Raw genomic sequence first — 26,669 nt, forward strand, 5'->3', positions numbered from 1 at the left:
TTCTGCATAAGGGTTCTTTCCGTAATTCAGATCTCCTACCTTAAGTCTGCTAATAAAATTATTTATACAGTAATTAAACCCAATAGGACTGTTTTGGCTCCAATAAGGATTAATTATATCTTAGTCGGGATCAAGTACAAGATACTGTTTTATTATTACAGGGAAAAAGGAAATTATTTTTAAAAATGTGAATTATTTGATTAAAATGGAGTCTATGGGAGATTACCTTTCCATAATTTGGAATTTTCTGGATAATGGGTTTCTGGATTAGGGGTCCGATACCCGTACCAACAACATGCATATTTATTCAAGGAATATCCTATACTATACATACTTCTTACACATTTAAAGGGTCAGAAAAACATATTTTTTGTGTACCTGCTTGGCCTGTTTAACTCAGGAAATAACAAAAAACATTTTTCTTGATAGAGCACAAGTCCTATTCATTGTTGAACAAGGGGTATACTGTCCCTTTAACATTCATGATAAATGAAAACAGAATATAAACAGTTATCATTACCTTAATAATTGTTCTTTAACTATAGTCACTAGTGAGGCCTAGAGGGAAAAGAGTATATTATATCCTGATTCATACAGGCTTTTTCTGAAGCAGTTGTTCTCAGAGTTATGCAGAGACTTGGAGCCTATTGATTAAGCTGTGTAAGATGTTTGATGCAGTAAGAACCATGTAAAAATGGTGTAAAAATAATGCTTTCTATAAAGCTGTGTATTTTTATCCTGTTCATAACTGACTGAGCTCCATCCGTCTAGTTTGTGGAAATCATCCATTGGAGAGAACTTCTCGCTATTTATAAAGCTATATCTCCTTTTGCCCACACAAACACCATATGTAATGCTATTATTTTACAACACCTCAGACTTCACTTAAGCCTTTAAGCCTGCTTTTTACTTTGGAATTTTACTTAGAGCTACTACATTACCTAAAATCATTACACAGGTTAATAAATAGCGCAATTCTTTCAAAGTAATGTTTGGCATCTAGATAAAAATATCTGCCGCATTTGCATAAGTGGATGGTCACTAAAAACTTACAAATATTTCAAATCTACCTACTTTAATTTACAGTTAATTAGCTTTTTTGTTTGTAGGTTAAAGTTGTGACCCTTATTTATTCATGTGACAAAATAAATAATTTATAATAATATAATATAACAATTTATAAAGCTAGCTAGAATTTTAGCTACTAAGCAGGGCAGAACCAGGGCCAGATTTAAAGCTTGTGCACCCCTAGGCTGCTCTCTTCTGGCTTCTGACTAACCTCGCTAGTGTTTCTGAGCTTGTAGTTGGGACATTACACTAAGGGGTAAATTTATCATGATGTGTAAAAAGTGGAGTGAAGCAATACCGGTGATGTTGCCCAGGGCAACCAATCAGCATTAGATTTCAACAGTTAAAAAACCAAAGCAAAGCATCTGATTGGCTGCTATACCCACCATGGCAGCAACTCATGCCAGTGACGTACCATTCCCATTAAAGGAACAGTAACACCAAAAAATGTATATATTTTAAAGAAATTAAACTATAATGTACTGCTGCCCTGCACTGGTAAAAATTGTGTGTTTGCTTCAGAAACATTACTAGAGTTTATAAAAACCCTGGTGTGTAGCCATGGGGGCAGCCATTCAAAAGAAGAAAAGGCACAGGTTATATAGCAGCTAACAGATAAACCCTGTAGAATACAATGGTGTCTTATCTGTTATTTGCTATGTAACCTGTGCCCTTTCTCCTTTTTTCCAGCTTTTTTCTCCTTTTTTCCACGGGCTGCCCCCGTGGCTACACAGCAGCTCATTTATATAAACTATAGTAGTGTTCCTGAAGCAAACACCCAAGTTTTACCATTGCAGGGCAACAGTACGTGATATTTCAATTACTTTAAAACACTTTCATTTTTTGGTGTTACTGTTCCTTTAATGTGCTGTGTTATGTCAGCATATATAAATAAAGCTAAATTTAAAATTTAAAATTCAGTTGGGGTTAAACTATAATAGGCCTGTCATCAGACAGCTGGTGTTTTCTCAATTTTGAGTACTAGAGACAGAAAGCACTTCTCCGTCTCCACTGCATCATTATGTCTGCAAATGCAGCTTTTAAATTGTTGCAAGCAGGTCCAAACTAAGATTCACAACAGGGTTAAACATTTCAAATCCAGAAAGACCCAAGCATCATGCCACAAACCAAGTAATTAGTAACTAGGGCTCATTTACAATGCCCCACATAATGTGCAAAAAAGGCCAAAATCAGCCTTTTTGTTTTGCATTTTGCCCACAGTTTGAAGCATAGTGCAAGCAGCCAATAGGCCTCTGCTCTCGGTTTCAGAATGCAGAGAGCTGTGGAATGCACTTTGAATTGAATGTGGCCTCTCTTAGGCCATACTTAATTCCTAAGTCTGGGTTGTAAGACATAAACTGATGTTCCTTTTGCATGTCTGCGTTACTTGATAATCACACAAGAAGAACTTCTAAAATATAACCACTAGGTGGCAAGGAAGGCTTGATTTCACAGACTGTAAGCACTTTGCATGTTTTTCAATTTTTTTGCCACTCCCCTTTGTTATGTTCTGGAATATTTCAGTTCCATTATACGTTTTTAATAAAAATTGTTAGTGAAATACAATTCAAATCATTCATAGGCTGGATAATGTAATGTCAGCTAACCCCTTGTCATTAGCATCATCCAGTCAAACATCTATTAAAGCTTAATTTATCTTTGCTGTAAGAAGTTACATAGATCTTTTAAAGCTTAATTTATCTTTGCTGTAAGAAGTTACATGAAATAAGGTCTCATATATGCCTCTAGTGAAACATTATTCCCTTAATGACAAATCCTCATATATAGTAACTTGCACTAAGTTTACCCAGGTGTAGTAACCTATAGCAACCACTAAGATGTTTGTTTTTATACAGGTGACCAAAAAATGCTACCTGCTGATTGGTTTCTATAGGTTACTGCACCTTGGCAAACTTTTATTACATCAACCCCAAAGAATTAGTTGCTAGTCTGCTAGAAACTTTTCTCTGTTATGCTGCGCATAATTTCATGTCAAATTTGCTCTGCTACAATAGCACATAGCAACCATTTAGAATCAGACAAATCAAGCTATTAATTGCTAACTGTTTTCTAAGGGTTACTGCACTAGGGCAAATTTGCCCAGTATTAGAAGGTGACCCCCAGTCTTTAGATAAAACTGCATAAAAAGGATATTCATAGTGGAGTAGGGTGAAGTAAACTGTTTGGTGTAATCTAAAAATTCATCCATGGTATGGACCAAATTTTCTCTTACAGTGGTTCTATATGGTACTCACAATCAAATCTCACCTGGGGCTCATTGGACGGACCAAACTTTTACTAGACCTTTTACCTAAAATATAATCCTTTGGTCTGTTTGCTCAGAGTAGCTTATATCCTGCAAACATTATGGTGCTTCTGGTAGGTAACAATGTGGATCAGTTTCCACTTACTGTGCAGGAAAGTCTTACTTCTGTTCAGTTATATAGTGGAGTTAGAGGATGTTTTGTGTCTGTGCAACTGAATGAAACTGGAAACGTCAGGAGACAGGATTTGCTAGTCTTGCCGTGTTGACTGAGATTATAAGGTATGTGTCGTGACATGTTGCAAAAAAAGCAGTAACTGTTTTTGTTAGGTGTAAACACACACCTTGATCTAAGCTGCCCAAGTGAAGTGTGAAAGCTATAAACAAAAGAATGTCTGGCCACTGTCTCAGCTCTCTGCTCTGTTCTTCCAGTGTAAACATAGGGAGAAAAAGAGTTTTTAAAACCTCAACAGAATTTGACTGGCAAAGTCAAAAAGAATGTGCATACCCACAAAATCTATCCCTTCTCTTTTCTGTGTGTGGGATATGCCAAACTGGCAAAGCTCATGTTCAGTAAGTCATGGAAAGTGCTCTTGTACAGACGGACTCTTAACCAATCATATCCCACTAGGATGTGATGCTCTATTCAGATTTGTTCAAGTATAAAACAATACCTGTATTAGCTGAAAAAGGAGGGGGGGGGGGGTTTCTAGCAACCAGGCCTGTCATCAGAAACTTTGGAGCCACACAAGAGTGTAGTACCAACATTTTTCTACATCCCTGGTGTGTGTGCAATATTCATGTGCTTATTAACAGTCAGTTTATTGGGGATCAGTAGATGTTGCACTCAGTCAGAAAGTTAAGTAATTTTTTGCATAAATTCTGTAAACTGCAGTTAAGGGGCCCAATTGTCTTGCTGTGGGGGCCCAATAATTGGTCAGTAGTAGTTTATAACAATAGCTAATCTTTTAAGGGCTCGTACTGATAAGAGTTTCTTCCTGCACTCCCCTGCAGTGATGTTCTCCTGCGTTTCACCACAGGGGTGCGCACGAATACACTGGGTGTATGCTGAACGCAGGTGGAACACAGTATGAGTACACCACCGCAGGGGAGCGCAGGAAGAAATGCTCATCAGTACGAGCCCTAATTGGGGGTCAGTGGAGTTTATACGTAGGTTTTGTAAGTTTTTACATAAGTTACATAAATTGGGTAAGCATAGCGGCCCAGTGATGTTGCTGTGGGGCCCAATAACCAGTCAATACCCTGCTAAAAAGTTAATGCATCATATAGTTCAATAAGTAGCTCCCAATAGAAAAAGTTGATGTTACTCTATAATACCTAATTTTACCTAAGAAAACTGGAAAAACGTATTGACTCGAGTATAAGCCTAGGGACAAACCAAACTTTATGGGGCTAGTAGGGTTCTCTATAGACCTTCAAATGGTGTTGAAGGACGAATATCAGCACCCCAAAGAGGCCTTCAACCGTCAGTGTGAGCACTTCAACAAAAAGCCAGTTGGGCAATGATAGAACGTATGGCTGCTCCCATTTACCCTACTCTTTATCTTGCTCTGATAACTGATATCCCCTTTCTTCCCACATGCTCTGCAGAACCATAGGTTATAGCCATACCTATTGAACCAGAACAGAGAGCAAACTGTTTTTTATTATTGTGCTTACTGAGTCCCTGCACTTTGAAACCGCAGCCAGCAAGAATAGGATGGATTAGAGCAACAGCGTCATATCTCAGCCAAATACCTTTCCCCATCAGCACAGACCCCAAGAATAGGATGGATTAGAGCAACAGCGTCATATCTCAGCCCATACCTTTCCCCATCAGCACAGACCCCAATTCAGAGGCAGACAATATAGTAAGAAAAGGGTTAGCAGGAGGCCTGGGCTGTGAGTAAGTGGCCTGATCCATTTAAAGGATTCCCAAGGCAGTGCTGTCAAGAATCAGGAATCAGATGTCCAACAAGGATTTTAATTTGTTCTACAGTGGTGAATTCATTTCAACCCACACAGGACAAAACTACAACCCCCAGCATGCCTAGCTCTCCAGCAGAGAGATGGCTGGGAGTAGTGGTTTTTCAGCAGTTGAGGTATAGAATGATACAGGATGCTTGTGTAATAACCCAGCCACAAATTATCCCACGCACGCTGATACTGCGCTTTGAATCTGCAGGCAGCAAGCAGATAATTGCTAAACAAGCGTGTGCGCAGCGCAAACGTATGGACGCGGCCGTGGACACACACGGGGGGGGTGCGTGACGACTGTCTGCGCAGCGTAGCATATATCGGCTCGAGTATAAGCCGAGGTGGCTTATACTCGATTATATACGGTAATCAGTTCATAAAAATTGTTATGAATTAAAGGAGACATATCATATAAAAATTAAGAATGTACCAGGGAATTACACTCTTTTAAATATAGAAGGATTGTTTTAAAAAAAGTTGTGTTATAGACTTATTTATTGAGAAATTCCCCCAAAACTCCACAAGTCCCACCCATCAACAGCTGGCTAAATTTTCTAGATGTGCAGGGGAGCCAGCAGCTCTCATTACAGGCACTGTAGGATAGGAAACAATCATACGGAACTGGAGCCTGTCTTTACTTGTGTGAGTGCAGGGCTGTGATTGGCTATCCCCCTCCTGCTGTGCTTCTGGTAATGGACTGTTAGGACACACCCACCCTTCATTTGAAACATGGACAGAGAACTGATAGGATCTATAGGGAACTCCAATAAAGGGCCATTTTTCCAGACAGTATTCAATTTTAGCCCAAAGTAAAACCAACACCATATATTATTCATAGTTATTATTCGTTGGCCATTAATAATTGTCTGACAGCAATAGTATCAGCATTATGTTCATGAATTCATTGTAGGTCACCCAAGGATATTGTCAGATATTTGCACAGATATTATCGTTATCCAACAGAAATTTTCTAACCAGTTTAATCAACTAAACGACTGATCTCCATGGTACAAAAATTGTTGGGACGATGCTTTGGAGTCCACACATGATCTGAAAATCGTATGATTCATGCAATTATATTGGTGCTTGTATGGCCAGCTAAAGGAATAGTTCAGTGTAAAAATGAAATTGGGTAAAACAGATTGCATAAAATAAAAAATGTTTTCAATATAGTTAGTTAGCCATAAATGTAAGATATAAAGGCTGGAGTGAACAGATTTCTAAAATAATGGCCAGAACACTACTTCCTCCTTTATACTGTAGCTCTCTAAGCTGTTAGCAGTCAGTAACCAATCAGTGACTCGAGGGGGGCATTTGGGACATAACTGTTCAGTTAATTTGCTTTTAAATCTGACGTTATGGAAGAGGGTACCACTGGGCATGGCACAACTTTACCCCCTCCCCTACAATGGTGGCCCTGTATACAACAACCCATAGAAATACTTCTATGAAGTTGGTCCCTGCCCCTGCAAGCAGATTAAAAAATAAGCTAAGAGCAAAAACAAAAACAAAAAAAAGGTATATGTGTTTAGTCATCTTGAAAAATCATTTACAGGTAAAGAGGAAGTTATGAAATTTGGATAACATGCCCCACAAATACATTTGTGCAGGAAAATGGGTAAAGTTAGTCATCTTGCAAAAGTTTCATAGGGTGAAGAGGGATTTCTAATAACCATAGCCTTTAAAACTTCCATTGATTTGGTCACTTCAAAAGGGGTTGATAGTGTAGACATTGATACCTGGTGTAAGGTGTGATTTTTGACAATCATGGCCCTAAAATACTTCAAGTTGCTCAGTTAAAAGGGAGTTGATATTGCTACTCAGTGATAATTTACACTTGTAAGTAGGTTGATATCGATTAGTGACTGATATAGAGCATATTTAGAATATAGTGTTAAAACAGACATTATATTTTGCCATTATCATTATTCTTTATTTACACAGTGCCAACATGTTCTTCTGTGCTTTACATAGATTATATATAGTTCATATCAGTCCCTGCCCCAGTAAAACTTTAAAGGTCCCTATCGCATCCATACAAACTAGGGTCAATTTACCTTACAGTTAACCTGTATGTAGGTTTTTGGAGTATGGGAGGAAACCAGAGTACCAAGGCAAAAGCCATACAAGCATAGGAAAACTTACAGACCCCTTGCATATAGTACCTTAGAAAAGGAATCTAGGGCCCCAGCACTGCAAGGCAGCAGTACAGGTATGGGACCTGTTATCCAGAATGCTCGGGACCCAGGACTTTCCGGATAAGGGATCTTTATGTAATTTGGATCTCCATACCTTAAGTCTACTAAAAAATCATTTAAACATCATTTAAACCCAATAGTATCATTTAGCCTCCAATAAGGAGTAATTATATCTTAGTTGGGATCAAGTACAGGTTCTGTTTTATAATTACAGAGAAAAAGGGAATCATTTTTAAAAATCTGAATTATTTGCTTATAATGGAGTCTATGGGAGATGGCCTTTCTGTAATTCGGAACTTTCAGGATAATGGGTTTCCGAATAACGGATCCCATACCTGTACCACCAGGCCTTGAAATACTTTTGTGGAAAAAAATCAAAAGGGCAATAATTCCAGCTAATGGTTAATCTAAAAAATGCACCCATAAAAGAGAGAGCTTTTGAGGAGGTGGGGTAGAAAACCCACTTTCATACATTTTGCCTGCAGGATCTAGATGTAAGGTTTGTAAGGAGAACACAGAGCAGCTTTGACAGCTTTTCCAGCAAAGCTGACAAATGTTTTGTCCTCCTAGGGGAGCAGGTTATTGGGACAGGAACAGTTGCAACAGTAGCTTCATCACACACACACGCTAAAAGATGCTGGCTCATAAAAAGTCAGGTCGTAAAGGGAACATATCCCCCCCTCTTTTGGAAATGAGCTCACTCAGTTGGGCTTATGAAGAAAAAATGCATAAACACTATCTGACCTTCCAGAAATAAATATAAAGGTATTTTTTTACGTGGACATACCTGACAAACAACAATTAAAAGGAAATTTATTTAAGTTTCTGGAAGTTCAATTAGTGTTCTAGTGTTAAAAAACATAGGCCCAACTGAATGAGCTCATGTCAAAAGGGATAGGTGGGAATGTTAAGACATTAACGAAGCTTCTATAGCTGCTTTAATTATTGTTACATTATTTGTATCTCATGAAATCATTAGTTACAGATGAACTTAAAAGGCTGCTATTCATGAAAAAGCTTTTTATACGTGAGAAAAGAACTGGAGAAAGAATCATATACACAGTTAGTAAAGGAACGAGGATGTGACATTGTGTTCATTTTGACGCATCGGGCGCAAATACAGCACACACAATTCACCACTTGGCTACAATGATACTGGAATTGTGAAGAAAATACAAACAGGGCAGAGTCTAATATATTTCAGGCAAAAGTGATCTCTAAATCATCAGTTGCTGAAGGGAAATTGCTAGGTGCTCATCAAGGTCATCAAAACCACATTAAATTAACATTGATATGACTTGGAGATGTTTTATAATTACATAAGGGAAGCTGATGCTGAAGAAAATATTAGACTGGTGATTTCATCTAAATGCATTAATTGTTTGGATATGAGCACATGTTACTAATTAAAACCATTTCCTTCTCTAGCCTTGCTTGACCCAATCTTCTTTTTTTCCCACAGCTCCTGCACCAGGTCCAGTTCAGCCACCAGCCCAAATCTATGCACCCCCCACACAAGAACCCTCTAACAGACCTCCCTGGGTGACAGATGATAACTTTTCTCAAAAATTTGCCCCAGGCAAATCCACAAGCACTGTCACTAAGCAAATTTTGCCAAAAGCTGCCCCTCTTCCACCTACTCCAATCAGTGCTCCCAGCTACACACCTCAGCCTGTCGGTCAGTCACCTTCACAGGTTCCCAGGGGTCTAATCCAGCGTGCCGAGAGATTTCCAGCAAGCAGCAGGACTCCACTTTGTGCCAGCTGCAACAGCATAATTCGGTAACGAAACAAGTAAAATGAACAAAGATGTCAAAATCTATTCACAGCCTTGCTTGCACAGACTGGGTACTAAATGGGGTACAAAAACAATAAGTTTTTAAAGGCATTTCAAAACATACATAATAATCATTCACAATAAATCAAGATTCATATGTATCAGTTCACTATTTTCAAAGCAACTTTAACTTCAAAGGTTTGGCTAGATGTACTAATATTTGCACATTTTTTATGACTTTAGAGGGCCTTTCCTGGTGGCCATGGGTCGGTCATGGCACCCTGAAGAGTTTAATTGTGCTCACTGTAAGACATCTCTGGCTGATGTGAGCTTTGTGGAAGAACAGAAGGGTGTTTACTGTGAGCGCTGCTATGAGCAGTTCTTTGCTCCAACTTGTGCCCGTTGCAACACGAAAATTATGGGGGTAAGTCTAGTCCAAACCAAAAAAGGGTTCTTACGTATAACTGCCTATTTGTCTATCTTTTGGCCTGGGAAATGTGTGCAAAATTTTAAATCATTCATAAAATTCAAACTGGTCTCACAAGACCAAACTGCTTAATCACCACTCCTTGTGTCCATTGCTAGGTCTTACAGAGGCTCACGGCACAGATCTATGACCACACATAAACATAATATGCACATCTTACATCTCACTATTTCTCTATTCTTCACAGATTTTTATTCCTTACTCTCCTATTCCTCTCCTATTTCCATTTCTTTTTTTAGCCTTTTCTCCTTTGGCCTATTCTTCATTGTTTCCTCATCCCAAACATTTGCCACCTACACTCTTTTATTTCTTGCTTTTCTCTCCTTCCATATTTCCATTTTCATTCTTCTTTATTCATTCTTTTTCCCACCTTAATCTTGCTATTTTCTTTTGCACTTCTGATATTTTTCATTTTCTTTTCCCATTTTATTCAAGTCCTTTCTTTTATACATTCTTTTCTTTTGGGTAGCATAAATGTCCTTGTTTGTCCTGTTTAGCTAAAAAAAACAATAAAAAAAAAACCCTACATTTTTCATAATTAAAATACCAAAATCCAGGCAAACTGTATGTACTGAACAAACCCTATATACTGCCCCTTTAACAGTCCTGTAAAGAGAAAGTATTACTAAACTGTTCAAGAACTGACTTCTGCAACATTGTATCAATGGTGCATGTAGAGTTTGTAGCAATTACAAACAATTTTCATATCACTAATATGTGAATTTTTATTTGAATATTGAAGTTTTAAATTAGTGAAATTTGGGTTTACAAATCCCTTTAAGGGAAGCCCCCAGGGATATTATCCTGACTAAGTAATACATCTTTTAGTCTCTTTTGATATGTAATTGTTTGGAATGTGTTGTAGAATGAGGGAGGTAACTTTTTTCCTCTTTCTTTTTGATGTTGTGTTTGGCTACAAATGTCTGCACAATCATGTAATAAACAGAAGTTAAAATAAAGCAATGTATAAGTTTAGACTTGTCTGACTAATGCATAGCATTCAATATATATATATATATATATATATATATATATATATATATATATATATATGTATGGAAACGGTTATTAGATGTCTAACATGGGCTAAAATAATACATAACAAAACACACACACTGACACATATGGGGGCTGATTTTTTATGTAAAGGTATGGGACCTGTTATCCAGAAACACTACTATAGTTTATATGAACAAAGTTGCTATGGAGTTATGGGTGCAGCCATTCAAGCTGGAAAAAGGAAGAAAAGGCACAGGCTACATAGCAGATAACAGATAAGCTCTGTAGAACACTGTGGCAATATATACAGCTTATCTGTTATCTACTATGTAACCTGTGCCTTTTTTTCTTTTTTTTTCGTTTAAATAGCTACCCCATGGCTACACAGCAGCTTTATTTATATTAACTATAGTAGGGTTTCTAAAGCAAACATGCAACTCAATGCAGGGCAATAGTACATAATATATTAATTACTTTGGCACACTTTAAGTTTTCTGGAGTTGCTGTTCCTTTTTTTTTATAATTTCTAATTAAATATCAGAAAAAATGCAATGTTGCCTTTAATAATATATGAATCTCAGTATACAGAGCTACAATATTGTTTGCAGGGGATCTGTGAAGGCTCTTTGTCACATGGGAAGTAATATACTTTAGACTTAATGCCCAGATAATACTCCAAAGCTGTGAATAGACCCAGCGAAGCATTACAAGGTCGCTGTGCACCAGACTGGTTAGATTAGAACAAATCTGGCAGAACAACAAAAAACTGCTCAGACTTTATCTCACTTTATTCGCAGCTTTAGTCTGGGAATGATGAGCAAACAGAAGTAATTTCTTGGAAGTGACTGTCTTATGAACGCCCTTTTTATCTGTAAGATTAGACATGATCACAGGCTGGTATGTAGAGGAGCACATGATGCAACTGGCAATATACTTGGGTAACGTCAGGCTGGCATAATGTGCATGAAATAAGAATGCAATCATTTACAAGCAAATAAAAAATTGTAGACATATTAGTAACTGCAAAATTTAAAGGGACAGTATACCCCTTTTCAACAAGAGCTTATTAAATTGAACTTGTGTTGAACATATTTTTTGGCTATTGTTTCAATTACAAATAAAATAATTTTTTGTTAATTCTTGAGCTTAAGGGCTCTGGCACACGGGGGAGATTAGTCGCCCGCGATAAAACTCCCTGTTCGCGGGCGACTAATCTCCCCGAGTTGCCTACCCCTGCCATCCCACCGGTGAACATGTAAGTCGCCGGCGGGATGGCAGACGCGGTGGGGCAATTTCAGGGAATCGCCGAAAAAGACTCGCGAGTCTTTTTCGGCGATTTGCGCGAAATCGCGCCGCCGCGTCTGCCATCCCGCCGGCGACTTACATGTTCGCCGGTGGGATGGCAGGGGTAGGCAACTCGGGGAGATTAGTCGCCCGCGAACAGGGAGTTTTATCTCGGGGGCGACTAATCTCCCCCGTGTGCCAGAGCCCTAACAGGGCAAACAGAAACAGTGAAGCTAATCTATGTTTGGTTTTACGAGGTAGATAATTGCATTACCTGTTTAGAGATAAGCAGGAGTCCATTATGCAGTGGCATTATCTGTGTATTGGGAATCTATATAAGTCTCAAGGCCCAAACAGAGTAGCTACTCATTGAAGCTATTCCAGGTTTGGTTCTAAAGCTGGCCATACACGCACCGATGATATCGTATGAAACCTCGTTTCGTACGATATTCGGTGCTTGTATGGCAAGTCGGCGAGTCGACCGATATCGCAGGAGGCTTCTGATATCGGTCGACTCGCCGATCGCCCAGGTTAAAAGATTTTGATCGGGCGCCATAGAAGGTTCCTGAGCAAAATCTGTCGTCAGGGCTGAATCGGCAGAAGGAGGTAGAAATCCTTTTGTTTCAGCCTTGAACGTTAGTGCAGGGTTTAACGATCTTTCGTGCGACCGATGGTCGCACAAAAGATCGCAAATCGCCATGTGTGTGGCCACCTTTAGAAGTAGATATTTAGATTCTCAGTAGACAGATAATTAATAATGGATTCCTGCTAACAAATCAGTCACAGGGTGAAGGAAGGGGGTTGTATAATGGTAATCTAATTATCTATTAGGCAAGGACCAAAGATGGAGTAGCATCAACTTTACTGGAGTAGTTTGAAAAATAAATTTTTTATTAATACAATAGTAAAACAGTATGTTCAGCCTAAGCCCTAGTCATTGAACTCTGACTGCTTTCTTTTTGGTAGAGGTTGTTTATGTTGCAATTTGTGGATGATTGGGGCTTAAAAATAGGTTAAATTATTCTCTATATGTTCCCACCAGCAAGTTGAGAAAATGCATAATTCTATGTAATTGTGCTTCTAGAATAAGCTTGCCAAAGAAAAATTTCCCAACACTAACATCAGTATAGTTACCCTAAGCCATATACCACCCCCATTCACCCAGGATCGGTTTACTGTTTGCTTTGCTTGTCAGCTTAATAAACGATCCCCTAACTTAAAACCTAGCCTTTCATGCTCATTGAAAAATCACTTTTTGACAGATATCCATGTATCATCATGCAAAATGTTTAGTTGGAAGTCACTACAGGGTACTGTCCACTGGTAATGTTTCTTTAATTTGGTTGATAATTATTAAACCAGCTGAACACCCTATAGGAAAATATAGAGGCTGTTTGTAAAACTCAAACTTTGCAGGGGCAAATATGTTATTACATATTTTATTTTCACAAAAAAGTTAAATACACTACAAATCCCTACACACCCAGCAAATGTCCTGCTGTCCATAGGTGCTAGGAGTTGTTCCATTTTGCACTTTTTATCAATAATTATCAATATCAATTATTATCAATAATTGCATATATAACACCCCAGCTCTGCTTAATAATGCACACACTTGCTTTAGATCTAAACCTTTTGTGTATGCCTGTAAAATATACATGTCTGAAACAATTCCTACATTTACACCCATCTCCAGGATCACAGGAATTAATTATGTCCCAAAATGTTGCTGAGCATTTTGGGACATAGGCAGCGCACATAAACACTTCTCAGTCCCGTATTTGTCCCAGGCGTCCTTTCTTGGCAAGCAAAAGAACATGAAAGTTGTGATATATTACAGTGTATTGTATTTGCCAAGAAAGGGGAAGATTTACACTCAAAGCACAAAATATTAACCCCTAAAAAGAAAGCTTCCTCTTTCTTAAAAGTTGCATATTACTTTCTTCTCTTTGAGAAGCAAATGTGGTCTAGATTAAAACGTAATCGCCAACATTAAAGTAATGCAGCTTCTCTTTGCAGGCCTCAGAGCTTGGGAGCAGATTAGAACTCACAAACACATTTGCCACTAGATTAACTAGTTTTGTGCAGATACGGAAGTCCAGAAAAACAGTGTTTGAGAGGAAAAAATATTCTGTTTTCTTAAATGCATTTTCACAGTTCTACATTGGCATGCTGGGCATTTGGCAAAAAGCATTTCCTGGGACATACAGTACTGGTGCGGCGGTTCAGTTCTACTGGCAGAGAAACAGTGTTGATTAAAGCATTAAGTGTGCTTGAAAAGGCCAGAGCAGAATGTTTCACTTTTTTTTTTTTTTTACTCTGGAAGGGAGACTGAAAGTTAAAGTGTAAAAGTTTTAAAAGAATTACTCAGGGTTGTAGGCAATTATTGTAAAAGGTTTTTTTGCTCTGTGTCCACCTGTAACTTGTTCTAAAGTTTACCTGTAACAGAGCGAGCTGCCACAGAAAAAGCAAAATGTGTGTGTGTGAGAAATGCGCTACTATGAAATAATGTTCAGCCATGTGTCTGTGTCATTTATTGTGAATATAAGGCCAGTCAGAATAGTCACTATGTCCCCATCTACAGGATATTCTAAAAACACTTGACAAGGTTGAAAAAATATCGTTTTCATGTGTAATCGATTTTAATAAGGCATGTCATGTGACCCCACTGTAAACCCAGGTGTTGTTGAAGCTTTCTCCCAATGGTTTTCTGTGCATCCACTGTGCTAAGCTTGTGGTTCTTTTTTCCCCAGGAAGTGATGCATGCCCTAAGACAGACTTGGCACACTACTTGCTTTGTCTGTGCAGCATGTAGAAAGCCATTTGGTAATAGCCTTTTCCATATGGAGGATGGAGAACCATACTGCGAAAAAGGTATTGCGTAAGCTCCTCTTAACCCACTTTAATTATAGATATGTGTATAAAAATATTATACTGCTATACGGCTATGTATACTGCTGCCAAATAATTTCCACTCTCTCAAATATCAGACATTGTTTATAGGTACTATCCAAGGAACACATTTCTTTGTACTTTATCTATCTTTAATGCAACATTATATTTAATTTATTGTGAAGGTATAATAGACTAGTGTTTGCAAAACTGCAAAAAAAGTTAGAGCTAGTATAGCTAGTGGTGACCCACCACACAATAAAACACTTCTCATGGACATCATAAGGAAGAGAAAAGGGTAGTCCTTCATAAGTGCAAAAGGGCCTACAATTAGCAAAAATATGTCCCATATACCATTAAACAAGCAAGTCAATGTCTAGAATGAACCCTTTTGGCGCAAGCACCACAGCCTTTTGGCTGTGTAATATAAAACTATGGGGCCGATTCACAAAGTCATTTTGCATGCTTTACTAATGCGCATGCGCAAAAATCTCAATTATAGAAAAGTGATATGTCCACCGCATTGCGATAATTATTGAATAGAAATAATACTAATGCATAATTCAGAGACATATTTTAAGCATTAAAAGCATGAAATACTGCAATAATTTGTGTTAATATTAACACCTACTAGGAGTGGGCGTTACTAAAAAAACATTGCAGTTCGTGAACATTTGTTTGCTTATGTGAAATCCAAATAGCAACCAATCAGCTGGTACCATTTACTGATCACTTATTTAAAAGCAAACATGTTATTGGTTGCTATGAGTTGCTTTACAAACTTATTATTAAATATGGAGGTTAGTTATTGTCAAAGGCCCTCTGCGAAATACCCAAAGTGATATATAAAGTTTTTAGGGTCTGGCTAGAAAGGTGATTTCCATGTGTTGCTTGAGCACCAAATGAAAATCTCTAGAATTTCAACTCAAATAGCAAATGGGCTTTAGATTAGTGTAGCAAGTAGTTTTCTCTAGTAGTTTTACTAGTGAACCCCAGGGCACAGGAATGGGGTCTTGGCTCGGGAAGCGCTGATTTCAATTTTATATCTGTGGCCATTGCTGAATGTCAAACACACCAATGAAAAATGTACCATTATGTTTGACATCATTGATATCACAGGGTCTTGTCACCTTTGCCTGTGCACTGTGCGGCACTCAGGCCATGGCCATGGCAAGTGATCAGGTTGCCCCTGTGACTTTGGCCTTAAAGGTTTATTTAACATGTTTTATTTTGGTTTCTGGGATTGTGGGTATCTTTATACACAGAATTTATGATTTGCAGTTAAATTTTATAGTTTTTAATATATCATTTTTTACTGTTTCCAGATTATGTTGCTCTGTTTAGCACAAAATGCCATGGGTGTGATTTCCCAGTGGAGGCAGGAGATAAGTTCATTGAAGCTCTTGGACATACATGGCATGATACCTGTTTCATCTGTGCTGTAAGTAATTTTGACATGACATGATAGCAATGCATAATCAGTATAAAAAGTATAAAGATTGTAATACATGGAGCAAAGGACAAAAAAAGTAAAGCAAAAAATATTCAGGTACCAAATATGCATATGAATGGCATCACCAGGGCACAAATTCTTTACTAACCATTCCAATCTGCTGCAGTTCATCCAGAGCAGGCTTTTTTAAATGTGCTTTTCTTAGCAAACATAATAAAACACTGTGCCAGTGGTACAGTTTAATAGTTTCCCCTGTATCCCCTGCATAAGTGTAACTTTGCATGCAAGGGTGTACAAAATTAGCTCTAGTATAGGCATATCTAGTGTGTTGTGGGCACTGGAACAAAATGCCTTCACGGGCATAATTTTTACTGCACCTAAATACTTATGTTTTCATTAACCAAGAGTTAATTATTTCAGCCCCTTCTATCCACTAATATACCTCTATTTGGCAATATGGCAACATAAACTGGCCTCATTCTCTCATTTATGAACACTAGACAAATTTGCACCTGGCAGTAAGCCATGGCAACCAATTAGAAGGTTGCTTTCATTGTTTTACTTGCAGCTGGCTGGAAATCTAATCACTGATTGGGTGCCATGGGTTACTGCCAGGTGCAAATTTGGCTAGTGTTTATACATGAGCCCCAGTGAGAGTTGCGACCAGTTTCAGCCACAGCCCCTGTAGCTACAGCCTTCAGATTCCATAAGTGTCCAGGAAACTTGAAACATGCAATGGCACCAGCTCAACCACTGCTTGACACAGTATAACCAAGACAGAGATACTGCAGAGAAACCACTTAACTACAGTGGGTTCTGCACATCAGCTGGCAAAATGGCTAGTATAGTCATATTTTGTTACTAATATGGTATTGGCCGAAATATGACTAAAACAACCTTACATTCTCTACAGGAGAGGATACAAATGCCATTTACCTAATGTCCTTGTTAGTGAGTTTGTGCAGTCTAAAGCCAAATCGCAGATTATTGTTTATGTATAAATATGTACAAATATAGCTCAGAAAATGTTCTTAGAAGTTATGTCCAAATCCTAACTTTTGATGCTGGGAGACTGAAATACCGGCCCTGCATCTGATATATATATTATGATAGAAAGGTAAAAATGTTTACATATAACTGAATATAAATCACTTGCAAATCAAATCTGTGGCTACTTCAGTTATGTAAGTTATTTCTATTTGGGTTCTAGGTTTGTCATGTGAATTTGGAAGGGCAACCATTTTACTCCAAGAAGGATAAGCCCCTCTGCAAGAAACATGCCCATGCCATCAATGTTTAAAGAATGAATGCCAGCAATGATGATAAGGATTAACTGAACATCCAAGAAGCACAACAATTATTGTTCCATCTTAAATGAGTATTGTGTAACATATTCCATCTGAAGTGAAACTTGATTATTTGCTCTTATTTATAAAGAGAGCATATAAAAAAAGAACATTTACAAATGTCATTTTGAAGAGTGCCTAGGTAATATGTTAATAGGCAAGAGCGTAATTATGTCATGAAATGAGACATTGCGTACAGAGGGATAACAAATAGTTACAACCCAATTCAGGAACACTTGGTTCCACTTTGTAGTGTAGAACATTTTGTCCTTGTGCTTATTTATTATCCCTCTGTTTGTTAAAACAATAGGCTTCCATGCTTAATAACACCAAACTAACATGTTTGGTTATCATAAACATTTTATAGGTTTTTGCTGCAAGCGAAAATGTTGCTCAAACCTTGACAGGTATATCTGCAACTCCATAAACACCTGAATACTAGGGTGGAAGCCTATTTAGATCAAAACTTATTAGACCTATAAAAACTGTGTTATTTATTGAGAGAAATAAATGTTTACATACTCCAAAAGTGATCATCACAGTTAACTCCAAAGGGTAATATAACCCTTACATCTTCACTAATGATATTATATCTCCACTAATAATATTATTGAACATTTAAATATGCTAAATATTAGCTATATAATTTGTGTGTGTGTGTGTGTGCTCCAGATACTCTCTTTTGATAAAGACTTGCTACATTTCGTTTAGCATGTCCACCCTACATTGTATCTGCCAGCAGAACTTGTGTTAAATCCAGTTTTGTAGAAGAATTTGAAGATGGAATAGTTATAATGAAGCCTGGAGATTGAAAGCAGAGCTCTGGGTCTAGCACAAAAATAATCAGAGTGCCAAGCAACCAGATGTATGGTATTTTTAGAGCCGTAGTGGATAGCGTTTTAAAATAAATGAAGTGCATCTTCGCCAAAAAAGGAAGTGCTGCTCCACTGTTTATGTCATGCCTCCCCAGCACCTCTCTAAGCTATGAGAGAATCGGGCAGTGTACAGTCTGTACATTAGTAGGGGCCTGGCCCCAAAGTACACACCAGAGGCTCTGAAATCTTAAGGGCAGATTTATCAAAATGTGAGTTTAGAGATTAATACATAAAAACTCACCCACATTCTATTAAATTCTAAAATCACACAGGAATGCATAGGACGTGGTTGAGTCATTTTTGATAAATAGTGAGTTATAGGGAGCTTGTACTGCTTCTATATATGTGTTCTTTTTTGTTTTTTACAGCTTCACATAGATTTTAAAGTCAATTTATATTTTTGTTGCTTCCCTAATGCACAAGGAAATGAGGAGTGATAAAACCTTTTCACACACTTCCTATGTATGGAGGATTGTTTTACCACTTGTATGGATTTATGCAGCATAGTTAGGATCAAGGTACTGTTACATTATTACAGAAAAATAGGAAATTGTTTTTAAAAATTATAACTTGCTTAGGAATGACTCTATAAAAGATGGATGGAAGATGGCCTTCCTATAATCTGGAACTTTCTGGATAAGTGGTTTCCAGATAAGTGATCACATACCTCCAGCTTCTACAACCCTACCCACCACATAATATGATGTTATATATTTTAAATGTATTAATGATGCAAAATGATATTCCATGGATTTTAGATACAGTGTCTCTTTAATACCCTTCATCTGAATCTCAGCCTGTGCTGTCCCACCACAGACTCAACAATCAGAGACAGCTTGGCTAAAATGTGTTTAGAAATCCTTCAGCTGCCCATGCACATGGCATTGTTACAAAAATACTTTCATTAAATGACTGAGGAGCAAATAAAGATCATTAACCATCTGACAAGCTATGAATAAATGTATATATATATATATATATATATATATATATATATATATATATATATATATATATATATATATATATATTCATGCAGAGGTACAACAAAAGAACAAAAGAGAAAACAGACCCAACAGCTGTGGTGGACCCCAGGGTGTGGCAGTTAGGCATGTATCTGCAATAAGGGAGGTACAAGTGCAGATCGGCAGGGGATCGTGGGTCCTAGCAGGCATTGGTGGAAGGGAGCACTAAGTCCAGAAGTATATTTGTGCTTTAATAGAATGCCTAAAGGGGTGGTTCACCTTTAAGTTAACTTTCAGTATGTTAAAGCATTTCCTATTCTTAGCAAATTTGCAATTGGTCTTCATTATTTATTTTTTGCAGTTTTTTTTAATTAAGTTCCTTTTCTGACTAGTTCCAGCTTTCAAATGGGGGTCACTGACCCCAGCAGCCAAAACACTATTGCAGTGCGAGACTACAATTTCATTGTTATTGCTTATCTTCCTATTCAGTCCCTTTCCTATTGATAATCCAGTCTCTCATACAAACAAGTGCCTGGTTGCTAGGGTAAATAAGACCCTAGCAAACCAGATCACTACTGAAATACCAAACTGGACAACTGCTGAACAAATAGCAAAATAACTGAAAAACCACAAAAAAATTAAAAATGAAGACGTTAAAGTCTACATCATACTAAAAGTTAATTTAAAGGTGAACTACCCTTTTAAGCTATATTTCCTAGAAAGTAATAGGCTACTAATTAATATACTAATGAGCAGTATATTAAATAGCATTAAGAACATGCTGGACAAAGGCATTACAGTATTTCCCTGGTTCTATGCACTCCTCTCTTCCTGGTTAGGGATGCCAAATTCATCCACTCTAGATATTTTGAATTACTTCCAATCCATCATCCTCAATCAGTACTGGCTGGCCGAGGACACTGGGAATTTTAGTTCATAACATCTGGTTGGTTTTGGGTTAGCCCTTTTTGGCATAAGTCATACCAATGCTTGAAATATATGTATTGGTTAATACCTTTTCATGGGGTCTGCAGACTAATTAGGCACCAATAGTCCCAACACAGGATACATCTAATGGTATAGTGTTATGAATGTAGAATCTGATATTGTGTATAAAATATTCATTGTGTTAAAATGTTCCTGTGCATTTGTTGCTGTTATTTAACCTCTAGGTTTGCTGATAGCATTTTAATGGAAATGTTAGATGCATACATCAACACCATTTCCATCATTAGATATCTGTAAGTCATACAATGTTGGCTTGCAGTAATAGAGAAAAACATTTCTTTCATTTTGATTTCACTGCAGTACTATTCATACCTTCATTTTGTTTCTGGATTGATAGTTTTTATATTTGTATTTTATGACTTCATAGGCCGTTAACCTGCAATTTATCACTTTCAAACTGTAGCAGAACTAACTTCCCAGCTTCTTACAGCAGAGGAGTTAAAACCTACAGATGTGCAGTCAAAGACTGCATTTACTTTGTTAACTGACCTTTAAAAGAACATTTATGCCAATGTCTAATAAGACCTATGAAGCTAGCATTAAGTCACTTTTTCTAACTTTTTTAAATTTTGTTTAAGCTTCTAACAACATGAAAAATTAAATAATATTTTTTGTAATATTGAAACTATATTTATAATACATTTAGCTACAATGCTAATACCATCGGCAGTGCCTTAAAGCAGTTAGGCATGATAAATTATGTTAGATTAGCTATTTATCATTAGGCATATATTTAGATAGGTATGAAGTTGATCTTTTTATTTATTATTTTGATGTGTGTGTGTGCGTGTGAGCATATTACAAATGTATTAACAATTGACAATTCATTTTAGACCTTTATTTAACAAGCAGCGTCTTTTAGAAACCATGTTATGTAGGTGGAAGAAATCTAAAGGGGTTTACTTTTTCTTGCACTTGCCATGCCATAGCTGACTTTGTATATTTTCTGACTACATTTCCCCTTTCTTGGTATGTGTGGTTTAATGCCCATGTTAATTCAAATGAATGGAACTGATTCCCCAAAAATCTTGTGCTTACTTTGAATAAAGAAATTAACAATGTACATAATTAGGCATAATCTCACTGAAATGAAGAAATGCATGTTTTGTGGTTTAAAAAAAAAAGCACTGACAAAGGGAATAACTTTGAATTACAACATAAAGCTCTCCAAAAGCACCTCCAAAAATTTTGAGTTTTGGGGTTTTTGTTTCCAAAGTCCGGTAGTACCTGACCCCCGAAGGCTAATGTCCCACGGGGAGATTTAGTCGCTGCAATTTTTAAAAAGCAATTTGAAGTAGTATTGTCGATTTAGGTGCTGCCAATTTATATTCTTCTCTATGAAGAGACAAAACGAGCAACTTGTTGCTGGAACTCGCTTTTTAAAAATCGCAGCGACTTATCTCCCCCATAATTGTGAATCTTATCACTTACTTAAGGGCTGCTTTGTAGATACTTCAAATAATGTTTGGAAATCTTGTGTGGATGTGTTGCTGATGAGAAAATAAATGAAGAGCCGTATGTGACTTTTGGTTTTTATTACATTTTACAATGTTACAGCATAGTTAACAGAATAAAAGGCCACTGGAGGTTTTACAAAAAAAAAGACATAAAGAAGGAAAGATAGTAATGACAAAAAAGAAGATCATGAATAGATTAGAGGGGGTGCCCAGACTTTTTAGCGCCTCGAACGACCTCTCCCCGCGTACATACGCATACCCCATAAAAATTACCCCTTTTGTATCTTAAAGTACATGTTAAATCTATATACTGGTGGGTGCTAAAAAAAACAAAAAAACGCACCAGCCTGTGGAAGAAGCTGTCTGAGTGCCATGCTGCCGCATTACTTACCTTTCTACTGGTATCCTAAGCAACCCCTGCACTATTTCCTGTTTATGCATGCATAGTAGTGTATACCAAGCACCAAGGGAACAAAAAGCTTATGTAAAGAGATGATGGCGTGGCTCTCAGACAGTTTTTTCCACAGGCTAGTTGCAGCAATGGAAGCAACCAAAGTGTTGGTGGAATGTTATATAAGTAGAACAGAAAAAAAAATTGCAATGCGAACATGTAGCAACCACTTCTGTCAGTGGAAGAAAGATAGCGAATTTTATAGTTTGTACCAGCACGCACTGTATGTAACAACATTTCTTATTGAAAAAGTTACTTTTGCTCTAAAAGATTACACAACCGACAAGCATGTCTTAAAAGTTCACTAAGCACACTTTATGTTCACAATATAATAACTGTCTAACAAAGAATATTACTTTGCAAATGAACATTTTTATTCTAATTTATGCATTTTTTCCCATTTTTGACTTTTATTACATTTCCCCTTTAGTTCCAAAGCCCACAATGAACTAAAACGATCTTTTATCTGTTGAATTAATCTAAGCAAGGGCAATGTTTCAACAAGATGTCAGTTTAGAATCAGGCATATGTGTGTATATGATTTAGATTTATCATATGTGTCTTTCATACTAAGATGTGCAGATTTTAAAAAATATCCTTTTCTTTAGGAGATATAATAACTGAGGAGAATGACATTTTAGATGTCTAAAATGTCTACAGATAATGTGAATAGATTTCAGTATGGTAGAAATAAAATATCAAGGTTTAAAAAATGAGGGTGACAAAAGTCAGAACAGGGACATTAACATTGCAGTCTTCTATTTCAGCTGTAAACTATAATCCTACTACCTGGCTAGGGATCCTGGGAATATATGGCACAACAAGTAGCCTTTTGAATGCTTTTTAAAGAAAATTAGTTCTTTAATGGATCACCAGAGAAGCAATAACAAAGCCAAATCATGCTGATGCAATTACTTGGCTGTCTGACCAATGACTGCATTAAATTGGGGTCCTGTCCATTGCTGTTTGTTATGGTCCCAATCTAGTCTTATATGGTCCTTAGCAGTGAGGTTGTTACATTCTGCCTAATCAATGAAAGATATTGATTAGGGGGATCTTTTTGAGTTCACTCTTAGTGCCCCTTCAATCCCCAGTAGTGATGTGCAGGTTAAGGAAAAACTCAACTCACACCCAACCCTAACCCGCACCCAATCCTAACTCGCAAAATGTTGTCATTGTAAGACCCACACCCAACCCATACCTGTGTCTTGTATGCTACTTCTCTACGTGCCTTAGCCGTCAGGAAAACTTCGGGAGCAAGGGAAGCGTATATTTCCTCAGTCTGACCCGCAATGGTTGCCCAAATTTCAACCCTAACCCGCCTCACCTGAGAGTAAACCTGCAGATCCCTAGTCAACCCACACATAACTAATCCCCAGGACCCAGTAGCAGCCAGGACATCTGCATCCTCTGTAGTTCTGAACTGCTGGCAGTTGTAGTTAATACTGGTTGAAAGGCTGTGATTTTAACATTCCTGATTTAGAATTGTTGGAGGCATTTCTTCCAATATACATTTAACATTTAAAGGCATGCATGGCAATTTTGCTTTGCCTCTATCCTCCCATGAAGGCAAGAAATACATTGCTTTCTCTGGATGAATAGGGGTATATTGCAGCTGAAAAACTAGGTGTGTGTTTGTCTAAAATTCACTCAGCTTTCTGAATGTTTACATAAAGCGGTGTTTATTACCTTCCTTAGTAGTTTGTGCCATTTGAATTATACAGATAGTCAATTACATTTTTAAGTATACTGGCAATGGGCATACAGACCAGTGGATCTCAATGTAAACTAGAGGAAGCTGCTACCCCTCTCCCTTCTGCATTTATTTATGGCCCATCTCTGAGAGGGGTCAGTCTGGACAGAGCAACTGCAATCTGATAGAATTATAGGGCATCTGGACAAATTTGTAGTGTAGTGTAGTGATAGCAACTGAATATTTCACCTGCTGTAAACTGATCAAAACGTATTGCTTTGATAAGATGTTGTAACTGCCAACACGGTGGAAATCCATTGTTAGATGGTCAGGCAGTAATGTAATAAAAGCACAAAGTTTGACCAGGTCTAATAACCCATAGCAACCAATCATAACAGATATTTGTTTTTTAGCAGCTGACCAGCATGTGTCAGTGGGGTGCACCAAGCCAGGCCATTCCTACCTACCCTCTAACTTGCAAAAATTAGGGAGCACCTATGGCAGATGGTAATTACAGGGTACCTTTGTACCCAACAATGCTGTGCCCTGCACAGTTGCTGAGTGGATGAGCACTAAGTCAGAATATAGAGAAAGGTGGATATTTCAAAAACAGTACAACATTTTTAACTGATTGTATTTAGAGTTTTATATTTCCTTTACACTACACTGCAAACTTTACATTTAGATTCTAGGATAAAAGATGCCCAAAGATTACATGGCTTTTATTTAAATTGGGTGCTAGTTTTGCCTCTAACCTGAACTTTAATGTAAAGGTGGCCATACACACACCGATAATTTCGTATGAAACCTCGTTTCGTACGATATTCGGTGCGTGTATGGTATGTCGGCGAGTCGACCGATATCGCAGGAAGCTGCTGATATCGACCGAATCGCAGATCGGACCAGTTTGAAAATTTTGATCGGGCGCCATAGAAGGCGCCTGACCAAAATCTCCCTTCAGCACTGAATCGGCAGAAGGAGGTAGAAATCCTATTGTTTCTTACCTGCCGATTCAGCCCTGAATGGTGTGTGGTGGATCTGACGATGTTTCGTGCGACCAATGGTCGCACGAAACATCGTCAGATCGCCACGTGTATGGCCAGCTTTAGATTTGTGTTCAGCTTTAAATGTTATGCACTGCAAGCAGTCACTAGTGGTTATCATGTTGATACCTTTAGAATGTTACTAGAACTGGATTTGTTCAATAGTTCAAGGCTGTAGGCAGGCCCAACCTGGCAATCTGTATACTCTCGCCAATCCCAAAAGGACTGCTAAAAGCTGCCACAGGCCAGTGGTTTCTATTGGACTTATAAATTAATTTCCCCTCATTGTCTTAACATGGATGAAATAACATAAATTGACTAATGTGCCATATCAGTAATTTTGTCAGTGTATCAAGAAAGATGCAGCAGTTAAATTATATGTAATGTATAACAAAGTCAGCAAAACTCTATGTTAAAATATTCACAGATATACATTTACATTAACTAATGCTTTCACAGAGCTTTAAATATCTGAAGTGTGTATCCTGTTTCTCAAGGAAAATGCCAAGGTCAGGAGATGCTATTTTCCTTTTTCCTTTTTCAATCCTGTGTTACAAAGCTTATAGTGTACATAATGATATGAGCTCACACAATTAGCTGTGCAAAGGAAAGATTCTCTCCTTAGATCAATTCAGTAAGTCTGTTAAATATTTTAAGTTCTTACAAGGCATAAAGCATAAATGTATATTTGTGAGTGACAGTTTATATCTTTATTTAAAGAGGAATTCATTCAAAACATCTTCTAGCACATACACTTTAGCAGAGCTTTGGTCATTTTTATCTTTTCAATCTTTTTGTGCCTGTTGAGGTCTGCAACTAAAGCTGCAACTAAACCCTGTTTCGTACAATATTCGGTGCGTGTATGGCAAGTCGGCAAGTCAACTGATATCGCAGGAAGCTGCTGATATAGGTCGGCTCGCCGATTGGGCGAGTTAAAAGATTTTGATCGGGCGCCATAGAAGGCGTCTGATCAAAATCTGCCTTCAGGGCTGAATCGGCAGAAGGAGGTAAAAATCCTATTGTTTCTACCTCCATATCTGCCGTTTCAGCCCTGAACGGTTAGTGGCCAATTGTACGATCTTTCGTGCCACGTGTGTGGCCACCTTAAGATCTGTTTGCTAGGGTTTTCAGTCTAGCAAGCAGAAAAGAGTTTGAATGCATGATTTGTTTTAAAATATTATTTCAATTATTCCTTTAAAAAATAAGAGAGATTCCAAATTAACAGTTTGGTGCTGCCTGTAAGGCACTAAAATATTTAGGTAATTTAAATATATTTCTTTACATGAATGATTTCAGATTCACACAACAGCAATAATATAGATTGAGGTTTTCCTATATGTAATAAAAGGCCCAAAGTTTGCTCAGGTGCAGTAATCCATAGTTACCTAGAATATTTAAATTAGGTGATCAAGAAATGCTCCCTGAAGATTGGAG

General features: G+C 37.6%; 1 protein-coding gene across 19 annotated transcripts in view; it reads left to right on the forward strand.

Moving 5' to 3' along the window:
- The window catches only part of ldb3 (LIM domain binding 3), a 108,119-nt gene extending 88,495 nt beyond the window's left edge, over positions 1-19,624 (forward strand). For all 19 annotated transcript variants that reach the window (XM_031904923.1, XM_031904927.1, XM_018095316.2 and 16 more), the window contains 5 exons: positions 8,969-9,287; positions 9,526-9,706; positions 14,806-14,926; positions 16,270-16,385; positions 17,608-19,624. In XM_031904923.1, coding sequence (XP_031760783.1) covers positions 8,969-9,287; positions 9,526-9,706; positions 14,806-14,926; positions 16,270-16,385; positions 17,608-17,697 — 827 coding nt within the window. In that variant the 3' untranslated portion in view covers positions 17,698-19,624. The remainder of the gene's footprint in view (positions 1-8,968; positions 9,288-9,525; positions 9,707-14,805; positions 14,927-16,269; positions 16,386-17,607) is intronic.
- Positions 19,625-26,669: the final 7,045 nt, after the last annotated feature.

This window comes from Xenopus tropicalis, chromosome 7 (genome assembly GCF_000004195.4).
Source record: "Xenopus tropicalis strain Nigerian chromosome 7, UCB_Xtro_10.0, whole genome shotgun sequence".
Classification (NCBI taxonomy): Eukaryota; Metazoa; Chordata; class Amphibia; order Anura; family Pipidae; genus Xenopus; species Xenopus tropicalis.